Consider the following 27059-nt stretch of genomic DNA (forward strand, 5'->3'; position numbering starts at 1 on the left):
CATCATTATTTATTCTCTCAGCCGCCTGTCAATAGCTTGCCCTTTCAACAATTCTCTGCCAAGAAAACCTAATTATGCCCTAAAGGTAATGATGGCCAAGGTACAGTGGCCATTTCATTTGATGAAACTAGCACTAAGTCTCATCACTCTATTCCGATTTATAGGTCACAGAAACTTTGAAAGAGAGATCCTTAGCAAACAGTTCAGTAAACAGGAACATTTTCCTATTGGAGGAAAAACAGAAATCATCAAACTCTCTCAAATGCCACCTGGAACATGGGGGTGAAAGGAAGAGATAGAAAGAGCTCAAGAGGGAGAGGAATGTGCCTGCAGCATAGAAGAAGTAGCACTGAACAGCTCGATGACTATTTACCTCTGGAGCTTCAAAGATTTCAGGGTCATGGTGCATGAGTGGAGGAAATATGGCGACCAGGTCTCCCTTTCGTATGAGGTAGTCCCCGGTCTCTGAAGGTAGAGTCAAATCCTCTTGAACAAAACGAATGATGGACGAAAATGAGCAGAGTCGTAAAGCCTCGAGAATGGCACTTTCTGAAGGAAAACAAACAAGCAACAGCTTCTTTTTTAATCATTATTTTAAAATAGCTATTTATTTATTTATTTATTTATTTATTTATTTATTTATTTCCATCACCATTTATTTCCCCCTATATCCTCCTCCACTTCCACCCACCTCCCTCTCCCTCCCCAATCAGCATACTATTGTGGATGTGCATGAGTAGTTTTTTCTCTCTTTTCCTCCCTCTTTTCCTCCCTTCCTTCCTTCCTTCCTTCCTTCCTTCCTTCCTTCCTTCCTTCCTTCCTTCCTTCCTTCCTTCCTTCCTTCCTTCTCTCTGTCTCTCTTTTTTCTTTTTTTGCAGGCAACAGCTTCTTAAAATATGACTGCTTCTGTAGAGTGCCCATAATTTACCATTAAAGTTCACCACTGATAGCTTTGATGGAAAAGGAAACCCTTTCCTAATCAGATCACTGAGCACCAGGATGATGGCCTGGCATGACCAGAGCGAGAAGGGGGCGGGTGAGACAGCTGTGGTATGTCCTCAACACGGCTTGGGGACACTTCACAGACGGGAGCAACAGTGCTGCGCTTGGGCAGAACGTCAGTAGTTAGGATTTTTGTAGGAAGGAATAGTTTACAAGAGAGAAATGCTGCGTTATGGGCATACCCATTGTAAATTAAAACCACGTCCCAGTTAAACAACTGCTGGTGGGTTATTTCACCAGCCTTCTGAAAAGCTATGCTTTTAAAGCCAGACTGAGGCATTTAATAACCACTTAGGCAGTTAAGAGTAAAGTGATTGTAGTGGTGTTTCCTGAGACAGCTTAACACTTAATTTCTTTTATGCTATCTGTAAATAAAAATGTGAGTCAGCATTTGCTGGAAAAATTTTAAAGGGGAAATACTTTTACAGGGTTCAGAAGCAAACCCTAATTTCCCTCACTTCCAGGGCAAATAGCAACCATCATCATAACCTGGAAGATTCCAGAAGCTGAATGTCCTTGCTTTCCCAGTGGCCTTCACCTTTTGCTCCTAGCACGACAGATTTTATGGCTAATTTCCGGCAATTTATCCTGGCAGTTTGAGGAGGAATTCCTTTGGGAATAATATGCATAATTTGCATAAATCATTCTGATAGCATGCATATCAGCATGTAGCTCCCGTCTGGGTCTGCATCTCTGCCTTCATAATCAAAACTGACTATATTTGCACCAGCGTGAATGGGTCCTAGAATATAAAGCTTGCTTCTTTCTAATCAGAAATGTGAAAAAGAGCTCCAAATAGAGTATTTTCCCCCTTCACATGGTAACAAATGGTTGTGTTTATGGCTTATAATGCAGAAACTCTCTCTCTCTCTCTCTCTCTCTCTCTCTCTCTCTCTCTCTCTCTCACACACACACACACACACACACACACACACACACAGCCCAGTCTCCTAGTGTTCAGCGAAGATCTGAAACATAGGTACCTGTTATTAGATTATAGAAGCAGACTGACCAGTGAGGGCTTGTTTTAGCCAAAAAATAAAAATAAATGCTACTTCACTAAAATTTAAATCTATGCATGGCTTGCATAGCGGTATCAAGTAGCGTCGGGTGCCTTCTCCCAGGAGGCTTTTCCTAAGCATGCATTTGCCTAAAGAAATGAGGCTGTGGTCAGCTGCATGTGGGCAGTGTGGTGATTCGATGTGATGTACAGCGAGGCTGTGCATATTCTCCTGGACTGCCTTCGTTATTATAATCAGGCAGAGTCAAATCGGTTTGTTGGTGATGAGGCCGGAAAAGAACTTTGGTTTTGGAACATGAACTCTCCTGCAGATAGCCACAAGGCACCTGACACGATGGATTTTAGCTGGCAGGACACCAGCGACCAACATTTCTATGGTGAAAATCGAGGGTCGGGTTCCCCTATACGGCTGCTGGCTCTGTTGGGTCAACAATAGCACAGCATCATTTTAGCTTGTGGTGTGAAATGGTAGCTGACATATGTAGCAGCCTGTTCACCCACCAAGTCCAGTAGGGGTGTGGGAAGAAGAAATACACAAGCAAAATAATGATGCCGTGGCTGCTGTGACAGGACAGGCATTTAACAGTCCAAATAACACGGTCACATCTGATTGGCCGACGTGCTTGGGAGGGGGTGTGTGTGTGTGAGGGGCGGGGGGGGGGGGGGGGGAGCATGGCAGCTTGAGCCCACTGCAGTATCACAAATGACAATTGGGCAAGCACATCTTATGCAGAAGTTAATCACAATAATGGAGCACAAAGTGTGGCTTAGCGGTCAGATCATAAATGACAAATCTGTTTTACCTTCCAGTACCAGCTATGTGTGCAAGACGAGGTTGGCTCTCGCTCTGAGCGATCATGCCGATAATCATTAGACGGCAGAAGTAATGAGTTGCATTATTTTTAACAATGGAGAGCGGGGCCTCTGCGGCTCTGGTTTGCCACAGCCAGGCACAAAAGCCAGCAGCTTTCCCACCAGCCCCCGTAAGAACGCAGGCAGAGCTATATGTTGAGAAGAATGACAACTGCACAATAAAAAAAAAAAAAAAAAAATTGCAGCCTCTACTTGTAGTTGTCATAGTTGAGCAGACACCAGCCAGTGCCACTGACAGACCAGCTGGGCCCTGGGAGGGCTTCCATGCTGCACCAGGAGGTACAGTAAATTATCCTGCACGGTAGAGCAACATCTGTTTCTGTGCTAGCGCCGAACAAACAAGGCAATTTAAAACATACCAAGGGATAACCAAGCAACAATTGAACATGACCCTCATTTCCACCCCCCTCCTCACGCACGAGGTGCTAAACTTTGTTGTGCAGCAAGCACTCCACGAAAGAGAGGCCAGGTTGGTATTTGATAAGGTGTTGTCAGAGGCATTTTACATATTTCCAAAACGGAAAGAAAAAGCTTATAGTATTGTTATTCTTAGAATCTTCCTCCCCCCCTACTATCTTTATTTCTTTTATGCCAAAGCTGGCACTCAGTTCTCAATTCGTTCTAGAATTATAAAAAAAAAAACTTTCCATATACTTATAAATATTCAGTCTTTAAACCTAATTTGCTATACTTAGTTCACATGCCTTCAAGCATTTGTCTTCCAATTTCCACTGAATAAATGCGTACTAATGAGAACTAGAGCAAGCTGCTGAGGCAAAGCTGGGTGACTTGGGTCTGGCCTGCCACCAGCTTGTGATAGGCGGGCAAATTGAGTTAAAATGAAAAGTCTTGTCAGCTGAAATTCAACATGGTAGCCAAACAGCAAGCTGTCAATCATTCCGGGCAAAACAAGGGGCTGCAGGTAATAAAAGGTCACCGTGATCATTAGTGCACTTGGCTTTCATATGCACGTTAATTTTAATTAAACATGATCTCTATCTGTAAATGTTTTACAAAACTTATTGTGCATAATGGATTGTTAATTTATACTAACATTTAGCAGGTAATAGGACCCTCTGCTTATTAAATGCATTGTAGAAAAATGGCTATCAAGAATGTAAATATTTGGGGGATAATTTACACCAGGTGCTGTAAGATGCCAACAATGGCAATGGTGATTAGGATAAGGCTACCCTCGTTTTACATATTGAGCTTTACTGACCAGTACACACAAGGAAATTCGGTTACCGAAATTCCCACAAGCAGCTTCCAATTCAGAGCCTGCACTGCCCTCTTCACCTGGCTGGGGAAGGTTTGTTTACCTTTAGGGTATAAAAATATTCTGATTCAGTATCCACTGTAGGCAAAAATCTGGGGATTGTGTTGAGCTAAGATGCTTTACGTAAAATGTCAGTGTGAAGAAAAAGGGCAAATGAAAGAAATGGTGGTAGGAAAAAGGCATAGACACTTTCTCTTTTGCCCTCAGATCTCAATTCTGGTTGTAATAATTGACAGATGATTCTCATTTGCAGATTTAAAGTGAGGAAGCAGCGTTGGACCATCAATAATGCATGTTACAAGGCAAATACAAATAGGCACATCCAAGTTTCTGCCTCACACTTAGGCCATGTCTGTGTATGTGGAATGAATGCACTGTGACATGGCCAGGCTGTTAATTTGGGTCATCTTAATGATTGGTGTAGACTGTCATACCATCTGATTAGCCATGGTGATCAGTGGATAGCAGCAGTGGCTGGAGTGAAATGAACAGCCAGGCCCTGCCACAGTCTACCTGGGTGATCTTAGGAAGAAGGTAGGTGAGAAAGGGAGGGGGATGTGGAGGAAGTGTGCCCTAGTGGGTGTGAAGAAATGGAGGGAGGGTCCAGATGTGTGAGTGATTTTATGCAACTACCTTCAAGACAGATGAGAAGGTAGATCTGAAATTGTAATAATCAGATCATTCAAAGTAAAATAACTAATTTTGGGCTCAACAACGGTATATTTTAAGTATAGTTAAAAATAAATCGGAATTGGTAGAAATGAATGCCTACTTTCACTATGCTTTGCAGACATGGCCTTTGGTTTACTGCTAAAATATAGACATGTGAAGTCAACATTCATATATTCAGTAAACATTTATCCAAGGCCTACTGAGCAAGGCACTGGGCTACTGCTGCTGGTGCGAAATGGTAGCTGACATATGTAGAAAAGAGAGAACACAGCATGTGGATTTGGCCTTCAAGACTCCTGCAGTTTAGGTAGTTCACTGCTGGGAAGTATATATAAACAGAAATGCTTCTGAAGATCCTAGTGAAGATATTGTACAATTTCTGATTGGCTATCTCCAATGATGGCACTCAGAAAGTCCATTTTATTAGAAAGGTTTTTTGTTTTCTTTTACTGGGCTGAAATGGTCCTTCCTTTCATTTCTCCCCTTTAGAAAACCCAAAGGCCAAAAAAACCCCAACTATATATATAAAAGGCTAATATGCTAAGTGTCCAACTGTTGGACCGGTAGCTGCCTGATCCCCGCAGGCCAGCCCAAGGGACCTCACTGGTGCATGAATCCGTGTACCAGGCCTCTAGTAAAAAATAAAAATCCCAATTCCTCTTCCACAGAAGAGCCCTTTAAAAATATTTAAGGAGCACTTTCATGTCATTTTTAAGTTGTATGTCAGAGAAGATATGGCTTTCAGTTTTTTCACATTCTGGATTAATTCAACTACTAAATGTGCCACTAAAATGTGGTGGAACTGGGTGTGCTACTTCAGCTGGAAAAGTAGAGAGGAACTGCTTTCTCTGCCCTAGATACCATACTTGCATTAATGCTTTGTTGGAAGCAAATGAACAACATATTTTTGAGATGTCACCACTGACTTGTTTTATGCTTCCTGATATCCCAGAGGTTATCAGTGCTGGATGTCCATTAGAATCACCTGAGATGGCTTAATAGTAATAATAGTAATAATAACAATGATAATAATAATAATAATAATAATGCTCCATGCTAGATCAATGCAATCAGAACCACTGCATTAACAGACACTTTAAATTTGTGCTTTTAAACCTTGATTGCACATTAGAATCATGAGCTTGCACCTAGGCCCCTGACATCAGAACCTCTGTGGGTGGGACTGGGTGTGAGTATTTTTGAAGCTTCCCAGATGATTCCAATGAGGAATCCAGGCTGAGAACCAGGGCTTTAAACCCTTTTCTGCTCAGCCACACATTTCCTCATCCTATTCTTATGCAGTTGATTTCCAGACCTAAATACAATAATTTGTATTCTCATTAAATTTCCCTTTCGATCCTTTCAACTCCTGCTTCCAGCATTCATTAGATTGTCTAACCCTCTTATCTTTGCACTGAGCAGGAAATTTCATAAACATCCAAATCAGTACATTTTAGTTTTTAACCAATGTTTCCTTATATTATGTATAAACATTTCACTACCTTATGTACCCTTTTATGGAAGATGCCTCTCCCCTTGGTCCAGTTATAAGTTTCTAATATGAAGTAGAACTGACATTGTTTATGCATATTGTTTATGGAAGAGAGGCTTTTGTAAACTTTCCTACTGTTGTATAAATCATGTACAACTTTAATTTCTCAAATAGAATTATTTTATAACATTAAATAAGTTTTTGTCAATATAGCACCCAAAATTGTGCCAAATATACCACACTAACATGTTAATAATAAGGGAAACCATGTGTCAGGGAAATATGGAAACTCTATTATCTTTGTAACTTTTCTGTAAATCTAAACTATTCTAAAATAAAAAGTTTATTTTTATTTAAAAAAAAAACTCCATAAAATTCTGATGTGAACCTCTAGCCCCAACTTCACACTCAAACCCAATTATATTTGAGAATTAGTGATACATATCAGACAGAAACTAGGTCTCTGGTACGTCTCTAGAGCATTTTTCCAGGAAGTGACAGTGTTTAGAGGTTAGCACTGAAGTTAGACAAGCCTGGCATCAATTTCTGGCTCCTCCACTATCTAGTTGCATGGTTTGGGGTGGTTAACTAATCTTTCTGAACCTTGGTGCCCAAGAATTAGAGATAACTCTTGAGGATTAAATAAGCTAATTACATTAAGCAGTTAATACAGTGCCTGCCTGCTACATAGTAAAATAATGATTAATACCGTCCTTCTTAATGTTTCATCCTGAACGAAAAATAAACTTAACTCTAACATCACCTAGCCCAATTTTCAGACCTTGTCCATGTGAATAGCATGGCTGGCTTTGTTGAATCATGATACAAAGACTTCCTCTTCCCTCTCATTTCGGACAATGAAAAGGACTCGGGTGATTCTTGCATCAGACAGGTTTGAGGGGAAAAGGCTGGGTATGGACAGAACCCAAGTTAAAGTTCTGCCTCTCTTCTTTTCTTTACCTCCATGACCTGAGGAAAGTCATTTAGCACCCTGAGAATTTTATCATCTGTATAAATAATGGCAAAATAATAGCTGCCCAGTCCCACAGTATCTTGGTGAAGATCACATGAAACAACATGAGCCCATTAAGTTGCTTTGAAATATTGAAATCATCAATAGATTTAATATGCACTATGCCTAATAATCACTATTATTTGTTAGTAATCTTTATTTTTTCCAACTAATCATTTCTTTCTGCCTCCCCACAATTACTCACAAAAAATGGGCTTAGAATGTCTTACAGAATTTTACTGAAGATCACAGCAAGCCTATAATTCTAGAGTTACTATAATACATAATCTCCTCTTTTAAAAGAGTATTAAAAATTTGCTGAGCCCTAGTTTTACAGCACTTCCTTTTTCCTCAATATTCCTCACTTGGACCACATTTGCAGCTTTCCTGATTTTCAAGATATCTCATTGAACAAAATTGGGTGCCTACAATTCATCTGAGCAGTTCAGGAGTTATAATCCACTTTGCCTTACATTCTTTCTTAGAGTTCAGTTGCTCTTTTCATGTGTGCTAAGCAGAAGGCGCCCTTCTGTGGGGGTGAGGTAGACTTGAATTTGATACCAGCTTGGCTCACAGATACTTAAAAAGAAAGAAAACAATATAAACACTGCAGGGATGACACCGAGGTTAAGTATCATCTTGGTGATAACAACAGATAGTGTTCATTGAACACATACTTTTTATTAAGTTATTTACATACACTATTTCCGTAAACCTTGAACTAAGAAGTGGGACTCAAGATTTTTTGCTATCCATTAATCAAAATGTCAATTTTGAGACTTCCATTCCTTGCATCATCTCTTACTTTTCTCTTAGAGTTTTTCAAACTTTTATTTTATCAGCAACTCTTTCTATTTAGATTTAGGCTCCCCCAAGTAACCTCACTATAGTTACTAATTTATTGTAAATTTACATTTAAACTTAATGGTAGAGAACTCTGCTAAATTTATATAACATTTTAGTGAGGTCATAATAAGCAGAATTCCTCTAATAAGTTACATAAATATATAAAAATATAAAGTTACATTTTTTTTTAAGAGAAAGGTAGGATGGTTTTAAAGAAATATTTTCGAGAGCACTGGATGAAAGCATAAATCCATTACAACCACTTACAACAGATGATTGCTTTGAGCTTGATATTTAAAAGCCTAATCTATGTTACACATTTTAACTTTTGCTGACATTAGGTGTATATTGATGTCAGAGGAAATTTGATACATTTGAGGCCTACAGGATTGGCCAGAAATATCGGTAAGATATGCACAATGAGCTGCATCACCTGTACCCCACTGGGCACTGTCTTCTTGTCCGCTCCAGAGAAATCATTTTTGTTTAGGAACAAGACACCCTTTTCTATGGCATTTTAACTTTCCTTTTCAACCTTGCTGCTTAATAAATGTATGCTGATATGCAATATCTCCGTAAAAAATAATCATCTCCTGTCCCTCTCCTGTACTAATAACAAAATTCTTTGTCTTGGTTTAAGGAAAAGAAACAAACAACAGCATTCATTTCATCCTTGTCATTTTTTTTTTTTACAATAATAAAAATTCAAGATATCTCTTTAAAAAGACATTGTAATACTTTCAACGATAAAACATTTTTAAAAGAGAAATTGTACTTAGAATACATAGAACTCTTCACTTAAGGAAATAATAATAAGAAGCACATACACTCACACCATGCAGTACACTGCAAATACTTAATTCCATAAATTTTGCCTATTGTACATATAGTTCAAGCTCTTTTGATATACAGAAATACAGTTGAGCTATGACTAGATGCAGAGGTTATCTGTTGTGTGACTGAGTCATAGAAAAGTTTGCTCCACTCTGCATAAAACACTCTATCTCGTGAAAGTAAAAACACACCCTATTTTCTACAAGATTAAATTCTCATAATGAATGTTACCTGATCTCTGCTGGTAATCGAGGTTGTGAAAAACAGAGGTCCACCTTCCGGATGACAGAAGGCATTGCCTTTATCCGGGTGGATCCTCACTCACGTGGGATTGTTGTTCATTTGGTGAAGGTCCGTGAGCTGTAAATTTGAGTCCTCCAAGGATGAAAATCTCTAGCGCTAGGTATGGACTTGAATGGACCCAAATTATAACTCTGGAACCTGCCATTTCTTTTGATCAAATAAATCTAAACTCTCCTCTTTTGATATTATACTTTTAAAATGATCCTTTCAATAATGAGAAGCTGAATAAAAATAGTTGATGAGTTTCAACTACATTTTTATGAGTAATAACTTTCTACGAATACAAACACCTATTTCTTGAAGTTTATTTGATTTACTTTTCAGTATACATAATCTGATTCACAAAATGCAATTGAATATGTGGGAAATGCAACCTTGATCTTCACAGAACCACAAATATTCTATTCATAAAATACTGTGTATCCTTGTGAAGGCAACTGTCCAGAACTGTACACAAATTTTGTGCATTTCTTCCCCATTAATTCTCAAAAGAAAAAAACATTTGAATTTTAATAATGTGGGATTATTTTCTTTCACGAAGCAAATTCAAAATAATTTTGATAATATATGCTCCAAACAGCAAACTGTAAGTTGACATAGTTTTCCTAATTGAATGAACAAGCTAGCCACTGTGAATACAAGGCCAGCTTCCGGCTATTGCCTCTGATGAGTTTTATCCTAATCAGTGGGAACCAACTGGCAGTCAAGACCTATAGGGCCTGTACATACACAAGATCCCACCAAAATCCTGGAACATATTTAAAAGATAAAAAATTGAGGCCAATGGGTTAAAATACTTGCCTACATTGTCAAATGAGTGAAGCAACAGAGAAATATAAAGACTTACTCCTCCATTTGTCCAGAGGGACTTGGACTATTGTATAGTAAATGATACTATAGGGTGAAATATCTATACAGAAGGGAAAGAGGATAACTCATCTATATGGAATTTAACTTTGGGAATCACATAATCATAGTGGTCTTATCAAAACTAGTAAAGTAGAATGCAATCCACTACTGTTGAAAGTTCACGTCACCAGTACCCAGGTATATGTAGAAACAGAAAAACACCTTAGTCACTCCTGACCTCAAATGTATTTAACACAGAGACCATGCATATCTCATAAGCCAGTGAATGTTTTATAAAATATTGACATTTCACATGAAGTAATTCGTAGTTTTTTTGTTTCCCTCCCTCTCTTCCTTCCTTTTTTTTTCTTTTTCACCCCCAACTGTGTTTAAATCATGAACTTTCAGTGGAAATCACTTGTACTACATTTTTGAGAATCATGTACTCCAAACTGTATAAAACATCCTAATTGCTGCATGAAAATATAGACACCATTTTAGGGTAGAATAAATATGTTTTGTACATAAGTTGCATTCCTGAAATACGTTCTTTTTTCAAGCTCTAAATACCTTTCTTGACAAGATAGAGCAGCAGTGTTTGGAAAGCATTAGCATGTCAACAGATGCTCAGAATCAAATGACTTAATAGGCAGAAACTATTTTTTTCCAAATAATTGCAAAGCTTTGGTCTAGCCTTTTGCATACCTTGCATAGTTAATTACCTAGGCCTTAATGTTTACATGCAATGAGAGTATCTACAACTATAAACTACATAATTTATAATTGATGTAAATGGGTGTTATTATGTCAATTAGACAGCTGTGTCCTCCACCTCTTGGTAAACAGCTTTGAGTGATAAACTGAGTTAGCAGAGAAGTAACCTTCTTTTCTTCATAACAGATAAAAATAAATTACCTAGGTAGACCAGGCTGTCCAATTGTTCTCTGGTGATGTAGATGGAAAATCCAGACCCTTGCTTTTGACCTGTTGACTGCAGCAAATGGTCAATTTCGTCACGCAGCACTGCCATAGCTTCTGGGTGCCGTAGAAGGTAATAGATTGTCCAGAACATAGTTGGAATAGTGTTTGCCACAGAGGCCCAGAGAAAGCCTAAATGATGTGCTGGAAGAAAATAAGTGAAAAGGAAGATTAATAGCGTTTATTACACTGATTAGATTTGCAGTGTGCTAATTAAAAGATGTTAGGACACAGACCCAGCCAAGGATCAGTGCATGCTAATGAGGACCAATAGGCTTCTGAAGTCTAATTTTCTGCTTAATGAGAATAGTTTAAAATGTAATGTGTGTGTTGGGGGGGGGCGTTGGGGGCAGGGAGATGGGGGAATGAGATAAGAGGAGTAAATGCAGCTTAGCTATACTCTTTCTCATTATCACCATTAAATATCTTGTTTTACCACCTCAGCAAAAAAAAAAAAAAAAAAAAAAAAAAAAAAAAAAAAATCAATTATCACAGAGGGTTGTTTCAGAGTAAAACATTTTATCATTAGCCAATTAGAGCGAGCATAAAATTTTTCAAGGTCGCCATTTTGTCTTTTTATTTCAAAGGTCTATTGTAAATTATTCTATTTTAGACAAGTAATCATTCAGAAGTTTCTTACCTCCTATTTCAAAGTCCTTGAATGTATAGTATTTCTCCAGGATATCTTGCCTCATTTGAACAACTTCTGACCATCCTTGTATATTAGCCAAGTTTTCTGATGTCAAGTGTTTTATAAGTTTCTTTTGAATAGACTTGGCATTTCCTAGAAGCTCAATGGGTATATCTGATAGTAAATATATGAATTTGGCATCAAATTTAAAAAAATCATCTTTAAGTTCAGTAATAAATTCTTTCCTATCACCAGCAACAGATTTTCCATAGATGGTTGCAAATGTGGTCTCGAATATTACTGAGCTGCAGAATGTCAACAGGTATGCCATGTCCCAATTTGTGGTTTTAAAGAGTTTGGGTTCAAAAACTTGTTGTAGGTTCTGCGTCATGTTTTCCATGAGTAGGTCCAAAGATTTCCCTTGTAAATGTTTGTAGCAGTCATGAAGCTCATTGTTCAGCTCATCATCAGTCATCAACCTTTGGATGGCAAATGCTTTCTTTAATATATTCTTACTAAACATTCGAAAGCTTAATTTCTGATTTTTCATCACTGACTGGTACTGGTAAGGGTCCAGAATAAATGTTATGTACTTTCCTAAAAGAAATGAGAATATGAGCTCATTTTTTAGCAAAACAAACAGCCCCCCACTCCGAACTTTGACAATATCTTAATGAAAATTAGATCTTAGTAACTAACATCTAGAAACATGCAAAGTTTAATAAAAATCCATTTCATTCAAAGGTCCACTACATGTTTCCTTTTAAAATGGAAGATAGTGGGAAAAACTCTAGAAGCTTGAAGTTAAATATTCTGAAATTCTTAATGAATTAATAAAACACAGTATAAGCCCTGGCCAGGTAACTCAGTTGGTTAGAGCACTGCCCCATACTATCAAGGTTACAGGTTTGATCCCTTGTCAGGGCACATACAAGAATCAACTAACGAATGCATAGATGGGTGGAACAACAAATCAATATTTCTCTCGCTCTCTCTCTCTCTCCCCTTCCTTTCTCTCTGTAAAAATCAATTAAAAATGTTTAAGGTAGTGTACACATCAAATTTTTATTTTAACTAAGTACCCAAATATTTAAATTATCCTTTAAATATACTCAGAATCCCTTGACTTAAACACTTCTCATATTTTTCTCTCCAATAACATAAATAACAAAAATATCAAATTGGTAAGATGACATTCCCTTATTGATTTTTTATTTATACTTCATCAAGAGCTTTTTCATACTTGGTATCATCCTAGCTTTGGCTGGATACAATAATTTTAACTCAAATAAATGAAGATGTGGTATGAAGCAGGTACTCATAGATGAATTCCTAATTCAACACTAACAACAAAATCACAAAAGGCCAGTATTTTCATTTTTATAGATGAGAAAATAGTGGCTCACAAAGATTTAGTAACATGTCCAAGGTCACATACTGAAACAGAATGTCAAATTAGAATTCATTCTTTCATTCATTCATTTATATTTATTCAACTTTTATTGAAATCAAGACATTTGTTTGGATCTTGTTCCTCTTGAGGTATAAAGATGTAAAGAAAACATTGTATTATGTGGATGGATAGTGACACAGCAGATGTGTATCTGAGGCAGAAAGTGGAATCTGCTTCAGTCTGATTTCCGAAGTTATTAGAAATGGTTATTTGAGGTGGTGACATTTGGTCTTTTCATACATTAGTGTTGTCCAACCTTACTAATTAAAAGATTTATGGTTCTGGTCAAATTTACAATTCCTACCTGATTCTGATTCATGAAGCTTAGAGTACCTAATACTATTTTAAGACTCCTTGTAATTATATGTAATATGCAGATAATATTAAATAATAGCATTTAATAAGTTTTTCTTTCCCAAGAACACACATGAAGTGTAGATGCTCCTATATACTTTGATACCTATTTATTGTCTTCTAGAAAAACAATAAATAATTAGACCTTGAAGAATGGAGGATCATCTACACTTTCCTCTTATCATTCCTCTGTGTGTGTACAGGTATGTTTGTGTAGCTTTCTGAGATAAATGACTTCTCACTTATTATTTATGGTAACTCCAACAGCATCACAGAACTTAAATTTAATTTGCTAAAGATTTAGGATAAAGTTTTGAATAATTTTCAACCTAATCCTGGTAAAGGCTTGGAAGCAGAGAGGGGGAGAAGAGGGCAATGGGGGGAAAAAGGGGACATATGTAATACTTTCAACAATAAAGATATATAAAAAAATATCATTTATCTCAATGTTAAATATATGATCTAGTTTGCATTTTTAAAAAGATTAATGTTTTCTCTTTGTTGTACAATTTTAAAGCATTATTTAAGTTTTTGATATACATGGAGATACATGAACTATTATTTTTTTCTAAAAATGAATCATATGATTTAAATTTTATTTACTCTATTTCCTCTTAATTTACTTAATAAGGAGGGGCCAATCTAAGAATGAGAGTAAAGCTAGAAATGACTACTCATTCTTGTTAGATCCCAAAGCTACAACTACAAAATCAACTCAATTGTTTTTCCCCCTGGGGAGAGGAAAAAGGACTCAACTGGATTTGGGCATATTTTATTACACCTGCCTTATACCATAGCTGCTTAATTAAATAAAATTGCCAGCATCTGCCTGATGAATAATTGAAAAAAAAATCAATTCTCTTATTTTGTAAAAGACATAATTTTAGGCAAAGCTGTGTATTTTCACAGGTGGTGATTCATACTTTTCTCCTTTCACTAAATGAAATAATTTTACTAAATATCTTTAGGGTTATTTTAAATTTGTCACTAAAATTCAGAGAATGTATGAAAGATTCAGTTTGTAATACACATAATTATCAGAGTATATTTTGAATTTTTCTATAAATTTTCCACAATCATCAAAATCTAAGTGGAAAGACAAAACTCTATTCAGCTATGAGAGCATGAGCTACTGGCTGCTGGCCTACTTAAGTACAGGCTGTGTGCAGGGTAGAGTTTTTGTCTATAATTCATCACAAATACATATTTATCCACTCTCTTTTTCTTTCTATATCTCTCTTTGGGGGTGAGGAGATGGGGAGAAACTGTAACATTAATTTCAAATAAAATGAATAAAGGCTAAATGTGTAAAAGCATTCTGGTTAGCAATCATTATTTTTTTAAATAAGCAGTTGTTGCATATAGTCTCTGATGTAAAAATCATTACTGATCAGTTTAAAGCAATTTGTAGGTAAAATTCTCACTGTTTTCAAGCCTCTTTACATTCTAGGATCTGTATTTTCTCTTTCTTATTCTTATTTTAATTTTCTTCCATATCAAGGCATTGTGTTTTATCTATATCTCTGAGTAAGATGTGGATTTCTTTAAAAGTGGACGTTTTGATTTTCTGGATTTTACTCTTCAACTGGGTTTGGAAGTACTAGTAACCCTGGAGATGTTAGCTGGCTTTCCAACTTTTAATCTTCAGTATAAACAATTTAAGCTAAGTTTTCCAAAATTAATATTAATTTAAACCATCTGTCCACCATCTGCTAATGTGCGATGCAAAACCAGTTTCTTTGTAATCTTTAATCAGACAGTTAGGAAAACACATAAACATTCATAAAATAAATTTAAATTTCTTAACAAAGGGAACCTGAAAAGTTATTTTGAAGGCCATGGATTCTTTGAGCAAAATTAACTTTTCCTCTAGTGTAATTTCATGTAAATGAATGCCATGTGTCAACAAGCAAGTTGCCTAGTTCACAAAGATCACAAGGTAGAAACAATATCCTTTGCCATGTTTTTCAAAAAGAAAAGAATGGTGTCTAAATATCAATGTCAAAATGAGGCTCACTTTTACAATATAGATATCATATACATATGATACACATATACATATGATATACATATACATATATGTATATTTGAAATAGGGTAAAAAATTTGAATGTTTTCTTTACTGATAATTTCATTATCTTCCCTTTTTAGGAGCTGCCTGGGTATCAAGGTATCAACTCCAGCATTCCCATATAACCTGTGCGGGATCCTTTCCTAACTCAACAGTCTTTTCACTTCCTTCCAATTTAGTTTTTTCAGGAAAATGAAACTACATGATGCAAAGTATGTCAGCAAATGCCAAAAAACAAATAAGGTCACTCACACTGATATCTTATGTACACAGGAAGTTTGACATCTGGATCATCATAAATTGAGTTTTGATGTTTTATTTCAGATATTTGGTGTTTACAGAGACATATCCATGGGAATTCAGGACAATTATTTGACTATTTGAAATAGAAATGCTCAGTCAACAAATCTGACTTTAAAATCTGGATTTTAAATAAGTTTTCCATAATTACAAGCTTTTAATCTCCATCTTTAGCTTGTTCTTCAATAGATTTTTTTAAAAATCTCAAGTTGTAAATATTAGTTGGAGGCGTGGAATAGAAACCAATTTTTTGTTGTATAAGGCTGACCACATTACATACTCCTCTTCTTATTAGAGAGATTTCACTAGCTGTTGACAATGACGTACAGGGCTGCTTTGCTGGGGTGACATCTAGGGAAAATGATTCTGCTGCACCACCACACAGAACCAATTAGAGAACTATTTTCTGTGACAGGCCACGAATTTACGTGGTTTCTCATGAAAAGATGTATCTTTTAATTTATTTATTAAGATGACATCCATGTCCCTGGAGACTTTTTGGGATGACAATCATTTGCTCATCATACAAGAACATTACTCACTGAAATCACATTATGGGACAACTGTGGAAGACTGCTCCACATTTCACATTTTCCAAATGAGCTATTTGGCAAACTAATTATTAAAATCATATACATTAATAGGATATCTTGGCAGGAATTTATTCAAACCCTAGTAAGAAGGCAAAGAGAAATAGCAGTACATATTCAACTATGGTTGTCTACTGTTGAGCTAGAAAACATAACCATGGTCAACTTATTTAGATGGTAGAAATTCAGCAAGCTTCTCAGTATGTATCTAAAACTAAGGTACCAAGTGTCGGCAGACATCGGTTGCTTTGTGAAAAGTGAATACAATTATTCAAATCTGCCACAAGTTTCTGCTTAATTACCTAAGGTTATTTCTGTATAATTCACTTAAAAAAGAAAAGTAAAAATTTCAATGATGTGTTGTAGCTACTCATTAGAACATACGGTTGAATTTTTTTTGAAGTGAAGAATACAGTTTTGTATTATGAAGCCAAAAGCTCACTTAGAGTAGAAGAACCAGCTATGGCCTTTAACTGTATTCTGGTAAGTATTTCATCAGCTCTGAGGTATTGGGAAATTCCTCATCAATTATTTATTATGAATCAATCCATGCTGAGCTCCGGATTAAAGGTTGGCAATGAAGAAGCTAGAGAATAATGAAAGGAAATAGACAACTGAATTGGCTATACAGTCACAATTTATTAAATGCTATTGGAGAAGTGATATGGGAGTAACTGGATACTGGGGAAGAAGCATTAACATAACGTGGAAAGGGGCAATGGCCAGTGAAGGCTTTGGGGAGGAAGTGATATGTGACTATGGCCTCAGAGGATGAGTCCATGGCAGCCATCTTTTGAGGATGCCTCATAAAGAGAAGAATGGAATTCTGGCAGAATAAATAGCAAAGAGGCACCAAAGGGCATGGTGTATGAAGGGGAAATTTCAAACCACTTGGTGCTTTGATGGTACATTAAGCACAAGGCAAGCAGTAGCAAGAGATGAGGCTGGAGAGGTAGGTGGATCCCAGACCTTGGGAACCCTTGCAAGGATATGTTTATATATTATAATTTCTCTTTTTCTAAGATGCATGGTTTTTTTTTTTTTCACTTCAATTTTTCTGAAATCAGAGTGCATACAATTACTTTTGGAAGAGACTCGCCAGCTGCCGGGTGAAGGAGGCAGTTGTGATGAAATGGATACTGCCTGCTCGCTCGTGTGAGAACTCAACCATGCTGACAATTTTATCCACTTGGACCATTTTTCCTCCCAATTACATTAAAATGGTAGCGATGCAGTGAAGTTGCTCTATGTACAAAAGGTTGCTTCTGATACTCAGCTAAGTAATTACAGTAAGAAGAAATGACCTAAATAGAGCATACAATATAGGTAATTCTTGAAAAATCTGGATGCTAAAAAGAAAAAAAAAGAGAAATGAAAAGTAACTGGCCAGAGAACATAGGAGAAGCTCAATTAAGCATGGTTATAAGCTGAGGATAAGGACCCAAGAGAGAAAAAAATGAAGACACATGTACGGGAGGAATAAATAATGAAATTCCAGCCCAGAGAAAGCAGGAAGTAAGGGTCACGAAGACAAGGCCCTGGATTGTCTTGAACATTCTTTGAAATTGGAGAAAAGGTGTTAAGAACAACTGAGAGACATGGTGTGTTTGGTAGGCATGTGGAGATCTGCGTGAGGTCATATCCGATGTCTTCCATTTCCTTCGGAAGGAGAGTGAGCTGTGTACCAGAGCCCAGGGAGATGGGGAGCTGGAACACACCTGCCTTCTCACTCGCACACCCAACCAGAAGTCAGAGGGCAAAGGTGTGTGGAGGATCTAGACTGTAGAGCTCAGCCTTCTGAAGCATAGACAGGACAGACAGAAGTCCGCAAACGGAATAGCTGGCCCAGGCGATAAGCTGATGTGGAAGACTGAGCAAAGATGGCCACAACAAATTCCTGCTAACTCTCTACATGTGCTCTTTTGCAATGTGGCTGCCACTCAGCGGAGGAGGAGGTGGAGTCTAATTCCCTATCTATGAGTCTGGGCTGACCTGCGACTTGATCTGACTGATGGAATGCGGTGGAAGTGAAGTTTTGTAACATCAAGAGGCCTTGCAACATTTCCCTGTACCCTCTTGAAACACTAGCTGACATGCAGTAAGGATGTCTGCTTGAGGATGAAACAGCCTGTGGACAAAGAGGTCCAGGCAGGCACATGAAGAAAGCCAGCATGGACCATCCAGCCCCAGTCAGGCAGCCACGACTCAAGCCACACAAGTGACTCCAGCAAGGTTGCTGCACAGCATTCAATCTGTGGGGAGTTTGTTAGGCAGCAATAGATAGCGATGCATCTGGACTGCAGGGGCCTTAAAGGAGGATTAACTAAGAATATTCTAGCTTGTCTTCTGAGCCCTATGAGGTTGGGGTATATAGTAACCTTGCTGTGTTTTTTGTCTCTTGTTTTGTAAATACTCTATAAAAGTAGAGGGATAATGAACCTTTTAAAGTTAAAAATACATTCTAGATCAGTGGTTGCTAGGGGGTCAGGGAGGGGAAGAGGAACGAATAAGTGGAATATGGGGGATTTTAGGGCAGTGAAAACTATTCTGTGTGATACTGTAATGGTGGATACATGACATTATGCATTTGTCAAACATTAAAGAACTTGTACATCACAAAGAGTGAACCCTAATGTAAACCAGGGATGTTTAATAATGTATCAACATTGACTCATCAGTTGTAAGAAATGCTGATATAAAATGTTAATAATATTGGGATGGGGGGTGGGGGCGGGCTAGAAAGGGTCAATGGGGGAAAAGGGAGACATATATAATACTTGCAACAATAAAGATTTTTTTTTAAAAGAGAAAGTTTGATCTCTTCAAAAATAAAGTGGAATTATATTATAAAAAATAAGGTGTTAATAATAGGGGAAGCTATGATCAGTGGGGAAAAAGGGATATGAAAACTCTCAGTACTATCTGATCAATTTTCTATAAGCCTAAAACTGATCTACAAAATAAAGTCCATTAATATATTGTAGCTTTTAAAAATATATATTTTTTATTGTTGATAGTATTACAGATATTTCCCATCCCCTGCTTTATCCTCCCCTCCCAGCCCCTACCCATCCACCCAGGTCTTCACTACCCTATTGCCCATGTCCATAGGTTATGCATATATATTGTAGCTTTTTAAAAACCATTCTTAAAATCAAGCCAAACCAAACTATAATGACAGATGATGGCAGGAGAGTGGGGTTCCCTAGGTACCCTCAAGAGTGTGCTATAATTTGTTTTTTAATGTGAGGATTACTATACTCAAGACCATAGTTTCCTTTTGTATTAGCTCTACAAATAAAACAATACTGTACATAATTTGCCTAGAGAAAAATATAAGGACATAAGAAGTGCTGTTTACCTCCAAGGAGAAGAGTGAACGTGTCACCATGTTGATTTTGAAGAGTTCTCATGAAACCTATGGGATCTTTTTGTAATTTCAGGGCCAGTCCAAAGTAAGGAAGCCAGCCTTTTAGCAATGGAGGCTCACCAGGTCTCCTGTAAGAAAAAAAAGAAGAAGTTAAATTAAATCATTCTTATTTTAATGCATGTGTATTATCAATGCAGTCTAGAAGTGGATTGAATGAATTGCACAGCTTCTTTTCATTTTTTTTATTTAATGATTCCTATATAGTCATAGAAATATACTTATTGAGCCTCTGGTATGTGTGGCTCTGGGACAGACTGTTCAATTCAGAGCTTTCTGTGAGCAAATTTTTTTAAAAATTGTGTGTGTTGGGCCCAAATTGCTGGCTGAAACAGGTACATATAGTCCACATCTTATTCTGAGAGCTCTTGCTGAGTCTGGGTGAGAGATGTCAGGTATTTTAGTAATCAAAGTAAAGCTCTTTCTTATCAGATCTCGATTACACTGGAATTAGGTAATTATAAAAGGTGCAATTCATAATCTTGAAAAATGTTTTATGCTGTGAAGAACAACAAAAACCCGAACATCATTCCCACAAAGTGTATCCTGTTATATTCTTTTATGAACATTTTTATTTAAACTACGGTGAATAGAAATATTTAAATTTCATAAGACAACTTTTTAAACATGAAGTATGTTCAATGAAACATTAAAATACTATGAATTAAAAAATAAGTTTCTTTTTTTTTTTTTACTTATAATCCTAGAAAAAGTGGAATTCAAAATTTCTTCCTAGTCATTTAGTTGGGGGACTCAATCTGATTTAAATAAAAATAAAAATATTCAAAGCCATTTTATGCCGAAACCGGTTTGGCTCAGTGGATAGAGCGTCAGCCTGCGGACTGAAGGGTCCCAGGTTCGATTCCGGTCAGGGGCATGTGCCTGGGTTGCGGGCACATCCCCAGTGGGGGGTGTGCAGGAGGCAGCTGATCGATGTTTCTCTCTCATCGATGTTTCTAGCTCTCTGTCTCTCTCCCTTCCTCTCTGTAAAAAATCAATAAAATATATTTTAAAAAAAAGCCATTTTATCATAAAAGAGATTAAAACTGATATTCAAGAAAACATGGGTGATTCTCTGCTCCATCTGTGAAGTGATATACTATATGAAGTGCAACCCATTTTGATTAATCACAAGATATTAGTAGCTCAGATCTAATCAAAGATCAAGATTATGATCATATGCAACATGGACTTTTATGTCACTAGATTAACCCTATCAGAACCTCTTATCTCCCCACAATCCAAGATGGTGGAATTAAGCTTAAAAAAACAAACATCAGGTCTTTGGGGTGGGGGGGATATACTAAAAAATAAAATAAAATAATCCAGAGTGTGATAGAAATCTAGGAACTAGGTTTTCTGTTTTTAGAAGACAATTTATCTCTATAAGAATGTACAAAATGTATGCTGCTATTTAAATACATGTACTTAGAAATAGGAAGACAAGAAACATTGCATAGAAATGAATCTTATTCTTCATCCCTTTTCTCATTGTTTTCTGGAATGCAACCTCTAGCAATGGAGACTTGGTTTTTTTTTGAGACATATAAAAGTGTACCAAGAAAATGTTGTAGCAGCTACTCTTATATCCAAAGATTTAACAACAAGAACTTTGCACATATGATTGTAGAGCAGGATCCCCAAGCTATCAAATGCCACTGCATACAGGCTGTCAATAATGACCCTTTCAAAATTAGTAGGTGAACTGGTTCACAAAATTTCCTTTCAATATAATAACTCTTTCCCTTGGCCTACTTTTACTCTGTCTTGTTTAATATTCTTGGAATGTTGCATTGGGACAAAAATTTTCAAAGGCTTTTTGTCATATCCTAATGTAATGCAACTAATTTTATCCTCTATGTTCTGTTGTTCAGTCAAAAGCTATATTCTGCATGGGGTTTCCACTGGGGGAAAGGATGGAGCTCAGAAATCCAGGGGGTTAGTAGCTTAATGTCCAGGGTCAGGGAAACACATTAGGAGGCCATTTTATTGTTACAAAAACGAGAGGGTCATCATTCCTTACAGCTTTGTTTATTTTGGCAGCAACAGCTTAAAACTATTAAACACCATGTCACAACTTTGCATATTTTCCAGAAAAAATATAGTGCTAGTTCAACTTATGACCCATTGAAGACAGATAACAGTAATCTGTCTTCATCAGTATATTCATAAAAAATTTAGGGGAGAAAGCTATCACCGTAACGATCCAGAAAGTCCCACTTGCACCTGGCACACTACAAATACTGCGATTTATCTCTCTCATGCTCTGTGACTTCGAAAATGAAATACCCACTGCTCACTGCCGAGTTGAGGGGATAGGATACCCAATGCTTTTTGGGAAATATCGAGTTCTGAAGCTTGAAATGGGTAGATCCAGAAGCAATGATGGGTAACAAAAACAACAAACAAAAAACAAATGACACGGTCCATACCCCCTCTTAATCCCACCCAAACAATATATACACTCTCATACATCCTCTTTACTCTTTTTTTTTAATATTTTATTGATTTTGTTACAGAGAGGAAAGAGAGGGGAGGTAGAAGCATCGATGAGAGAGAAACATCGATCAGCTGCTTCTTGCACACCTCCTACTGGGGATGTGCCCGCAACCAAGGTACATGCCCTTGACTAGAATGGAACCTGGGACGCTTCAGTCCGCAGATCAGCAATCTATCCACTGAGCCACGCCAGCCGGGCATCCTCTTTACTCTTTAAGAGACTATAAGGACACATCTCAGAAAGTATACAAATGAGAGCTTACAAAGGTTCCCAATTATTAAACCCAAGTTCTGTGCAGAAACCATTGTATCACTGCTCGCAATTTCTTCCACATAAGTTGTGGGACCCATCTTGAAGTTTAATTGAAGTGTCAAATATGGTCCAGATTTATACAGAAGCAAACAGTGGAGAATAATCTAAGAACATAAAATGTGTGAATTAGAATAAACATCTAAGACTCTTTTTTTTTGGTTAAAAAGAAGCCTCTAAAATTGAAAAGAGTGAATCAACACAAAATAGTTGGTTTCTAATAACGTTTGAAGTTTGTTTGTCTTTATGCTACCTGTTTGGTTAAATACATACATAAAAGAGTTGGCTAGTGACCTATCATACATTGTTCCCATGGACATTTAATGCCCAGCACTTTCCACAGCAATCGATACTCTGTACTTGTAAACATAATTCCTTCTTTTCCATTTTTTTTTCTGTGATCATTCTAGACTAGGAGTCCAGGTTATTGTAACCACCTCCTAAGTAAGTGGTGAGAAACCTTTACACATGTACAACAGTTCAGAAAAAATAAAAGTATGTGCTGATGGAAAGCTTTTCGAAGATGTAATCTATTTGTATCAGGACACCTAATGTCTGTGATAGTAGTTAGCAAGTTTTAAAAAAATATTCCTGATTAGTGAAGATTTGTGTGTGTGTGTGTGCAGTCAAAATTTCAGAAACTACGCAGCTGATGTGAAAGGCAATATTTGGTTAAAACAGTGACCTTTTGAATAAACTGTTGTTGAGCAACGGACTTTTGATGTTGCTCTGCTTCTCTTTTCCTTGAATTACTTTGGAAGCCACTTAACTGGAAAATGGAATTTGCCTCACAGTGCTTCTTAGAACTGTGCTTGAAATGCTCTCTATTTCTCCACTCTTCCTTGGCTCCAAGGTGAGCATGAGGATCCCTAAAATGTTCCCACACCTCTAAGTAACTGCGAATTAACGTGCTCTTCAGGATATGGGGAAGAGGGGACATCTTTGTAAGGCTATGGGTGAAAGGCCCTGAAAGAGGAGGAGTGGGTGGAGGCCTGGCTACACTGGGCTGCCAGCACCCTCAGTGAGATCCCAGTTGGGTCCAAGGAAGTGCAGAACCACATGCATTACTTTGCTGGGAAGCCAGAAGGGAGTTACAGCCAACTGGGGGCACTGCAGTCATGGGTGCAAAGGTGGAGGGCCACGTGGAAAGCCAGGAGGCACTCTGGGACAACAGAGACAACTAACCTGAACATCTGCACAACAGGATTCACCAGATCAACAGGAAGGAAGGGGAAGGGAGAATCCTAGATCTCATTTAATATCTATGAAAAAAGAGACTAGGTTTTAAACTAGAAGTGATTGAGCAACTTTTCACTGAAAATATTCAGTGTTTTCTGCCAACAGCAGATATAGGGGCTCATGAGAAATTTGAATTCAGTTACAGAGAAAGAAAGTCACATTTCTGCACATCTGACTCTTACTGGGAAATTTTAAGTCCAGTTCTCTAGCCACGTAGACCTTCAGTTTCATCTGAAAATGGGAATCACACTCTATACCTTAAGAGGTTTACCTTTTGGGCTGGATTATTTGAAAGTAGCTGGTACACAGAACTGGATTAGTTTTCCCGGTTATTCATACATCGTAGGCAATTGCACCTCAGTGGTTTTGCCCGCCCATTCTCTGCCTGAATGAATTCACTGGTCAACCCTCCCTGCACATCTCTACCTTTGATCGAGCTGCTCAGATGACAGGGAAGCACCGCCCCATCTTTTGAATTATTGGCTAAGTGAAAGTAAGTGCCCAGATACATACGGATGCAGTAACTTTAAGTGAGCAGGCAAAAAGCTGAAGATAACAATAAAGGCTATCACAGAGCCACTTCGACTCCAAGGACCGTGGTGGACTGAGCTGATGGTTTCCATGGGCTCCATCAGTGAGGAGGGGTGGGGAGAAGCAATGACTTCCCTGGGCCCTTACCACAGACAGAGACTGCAGGGGGTGCTGTGTGACACAGAGCCCATCAAATTTACTTTTCAGAGCAATTTGGTCACAATATTCTTTTAAGTGAATAAGTGGTTAAATAACCACAGACCCATACCATATTTCTCTTTTCCTTAAGTTATGTGAATATAAATGCAAAGAGAAATGCCTACTGTATTTTACTATAGTAATGGTTGTTACTTCTGGGTGGTGAGATGCTGATATCTTCTAATTTGCCCGACTCTTTTGAAGAGTGCTTCTCATTTATTTTGCAGAATGTACTTCTGTTTGGGCTGTTTGATGTTTTCTCATGATTAGATTGAGGTTGTAACATTTTGGGAAACAATCCCACAGAAGTGATATGCCCTTCTCAGTGCATTGTTGTTTTTGAAATTTCAAGAAAATGCTATTTTAGTGCTAAAATGAAAGCCACGTACAGAAGGCACTGTCTTCTAAAAAGTAGAGGATGACCAAAAAAAAATACACCCTACAAATGAATCAAAGGCTGGTTCTAAAAATGAGCACAACAGTCTTTCGGCGGTGAGTGGAGAAACCGCCTGGGATTTACCATACGGACAAGCAGACCCACGCCACCCACACTGTGAAAATGAAGAGCAGACACCGGGGGTCTGACTGTATAACTGTACAAGTATGGACACAAGGTGTCACCAGGATGCCCCATTACTTCCATCGGGGTTTAGGGGACATGCTAATGAGGCAGGCAGAGTTGGTTTCTCTGACATCCATGGGAGGGAGGGGTGCTCTTCACAACTGGGGGTGCAGCTGCCAGACTGTGATACTGATGTCCCTGATCATCTCTTCAAGGCTCCACTCGAAGGAAGAAGTCAGGGTGCACGGTCTCCACACTCCCTCACAAAACCCCAGGGCATCTCATGTGTACAGTTAGGGACAGGTTAATTCCCCCACCCCTTGGCCTTGTATATGATAAATCATATATCCTTTAGGACTTTCAATTCACATGTTGAACATAAGTGATCTGCTTAATATTTGTTTATTGCAAGAATCAGACTTACTGTAATCTCTTTTCAGGATGAATGTTAATCCAACTCTGTCTAGAAAAATTACATAATTCATTATCAAAAGTAATCTCTCTTGTACCCTGCATTTAACCTTCATTATTCCCCCCAGTCCTGTAACCTTGCAAATCCACTGGTGCTGTGTGATTGTATGGAATTAGAGCAAAATCCAAATGAACATGACTAAATATATCCTCACACCCTAGAACACAACTCTGCAAGCCATACTGCAGTTCAATCTTTAGCCGTCAGTTCATCTCTGCAATTGTGTGATCCGAATAAAGCTTTGTCTGTAGAATGTGCCTTGTATACTCAATTCCATTAGCCGACTTATACTAATGCTTTGATCAAGTGAGTGATTTGTAAATGCTTCTGTGGATAAGAAGCCCAACCACATCCATGTAGGATTTTACTCAGAGAAGTCTATATTGAGTTTTCTTTCTTTCATTTTTTTTGTGTCTGTTTGTTGTTTTTTAACTGAGAGAGATGCCTACATTGGCACCATGGAAATAATGTCAAAGCATATTTTTAAAAACCTATCATTTAACATTTAATTGAGTCTCCAGCAGACTTCACAAACAATGACTACACAACTGGAGCACATTTCTTTATGAACTTGACCCTGGGTTAATAGTGCATAGTTCAAATCCGTATCCATTCTCACAAGCTTTATGGCAAAGCCTTCTGATTAGTTTTGCCACACGGCATGACTCAAATTCCAGGCTGTGCCAACTCCCACTGGCTTGGTGATTTTGGCCAATTTATTTAACCTATCTGTGCCTGGGGTTCCTCATCTGTAGAATAGATATACTAGCGCACTTTCCTCATGTGAGAATTAATCAGATGCCGGCAAAGAACTGAAGGCAATGACTTGCACACAGTAAGCACTCAGAATGTTAGCTGCTATTCTTCTTAGTATTATTATATCTCCATATCATTATATAAGGTCACATAAAATACACATCCAATAATGGTTCTCTTCTGACCTCTTTCCTGAAAGTTTTCATTAGAGCACCAATTTTTAAGATATGTTTTCATTTGATTTCATATTTCCTTTATTTGCCTATTTTAGACTTTAGTTTAGGGCTACCAGTTGTGACCTGCTGGTTAAGAAATGGGGCACCAGCATTACCTTCTTACTTTGAAAGAAACTACAACTTTTCAGGCTTTGTATTCTCTGAGTGAACACACTGCAAGATACAAAACTGACTCAGAGAGCACTGGGTCTTAGGAGAAGGCCAGTCAAGAGTGTTTAAACGGCCCAGACAATTCTAAAAGAAAGAAAATGAACTCATAATTGAAAGTT

The 27059-nt window shown here is 37.6% G+C and overlaps 1 protein-coding gene across 3 annotated transcripts in view; it reads right to left on the reverse strand.

Moving 5' to 3' along the window:
- LOC118670889 (cytochrome P450 7B1) overlaps positions 1-27059 on the reverse strand; it is a 153391-nt gene that overhangs the window by 6771 nt on the left and 119561 nt on the right. For all 3 annotated transcript variants that reach the window (XM_036338375.1, XM_036338376.1, XM_036338378.1), the window contains exons 2-5: positions 19922-20058; positions 11802-12389; positions 11099-11305; positions 374-549 (exon numbers count right to left, since the gene is read on the reverse strand). In XM_036338375.1, coding sequence (XP_036194268.1) covers positions 374-549; positions 11099-11305; positions 11802-12389; positions 19922-20058 — 1108 coding nt within the window. The remainder of the gene's footprint in view (positions 1-373; positions 550-11098; positions 11306-11801; positions 12390-19921; positions 20059-27059) is intronic.

Source organism: Myotis myotis, unplaced genomic scaffold (assembly GCF_014108235.1).
Source record: "Myotis myotis isolate mMyoMyo1 unplaced genomic scaffold, mMyoMyo1.p scaffold_m19_p_16, whole genome shotgun sequence".
In the NCBI taxonomy this organism is placed as follows: Eukaryota; Metazoa; Chordata; class Mammalia; order Chiroptera; family Vespertilionidae; genus Myotis; species Myotis myotis.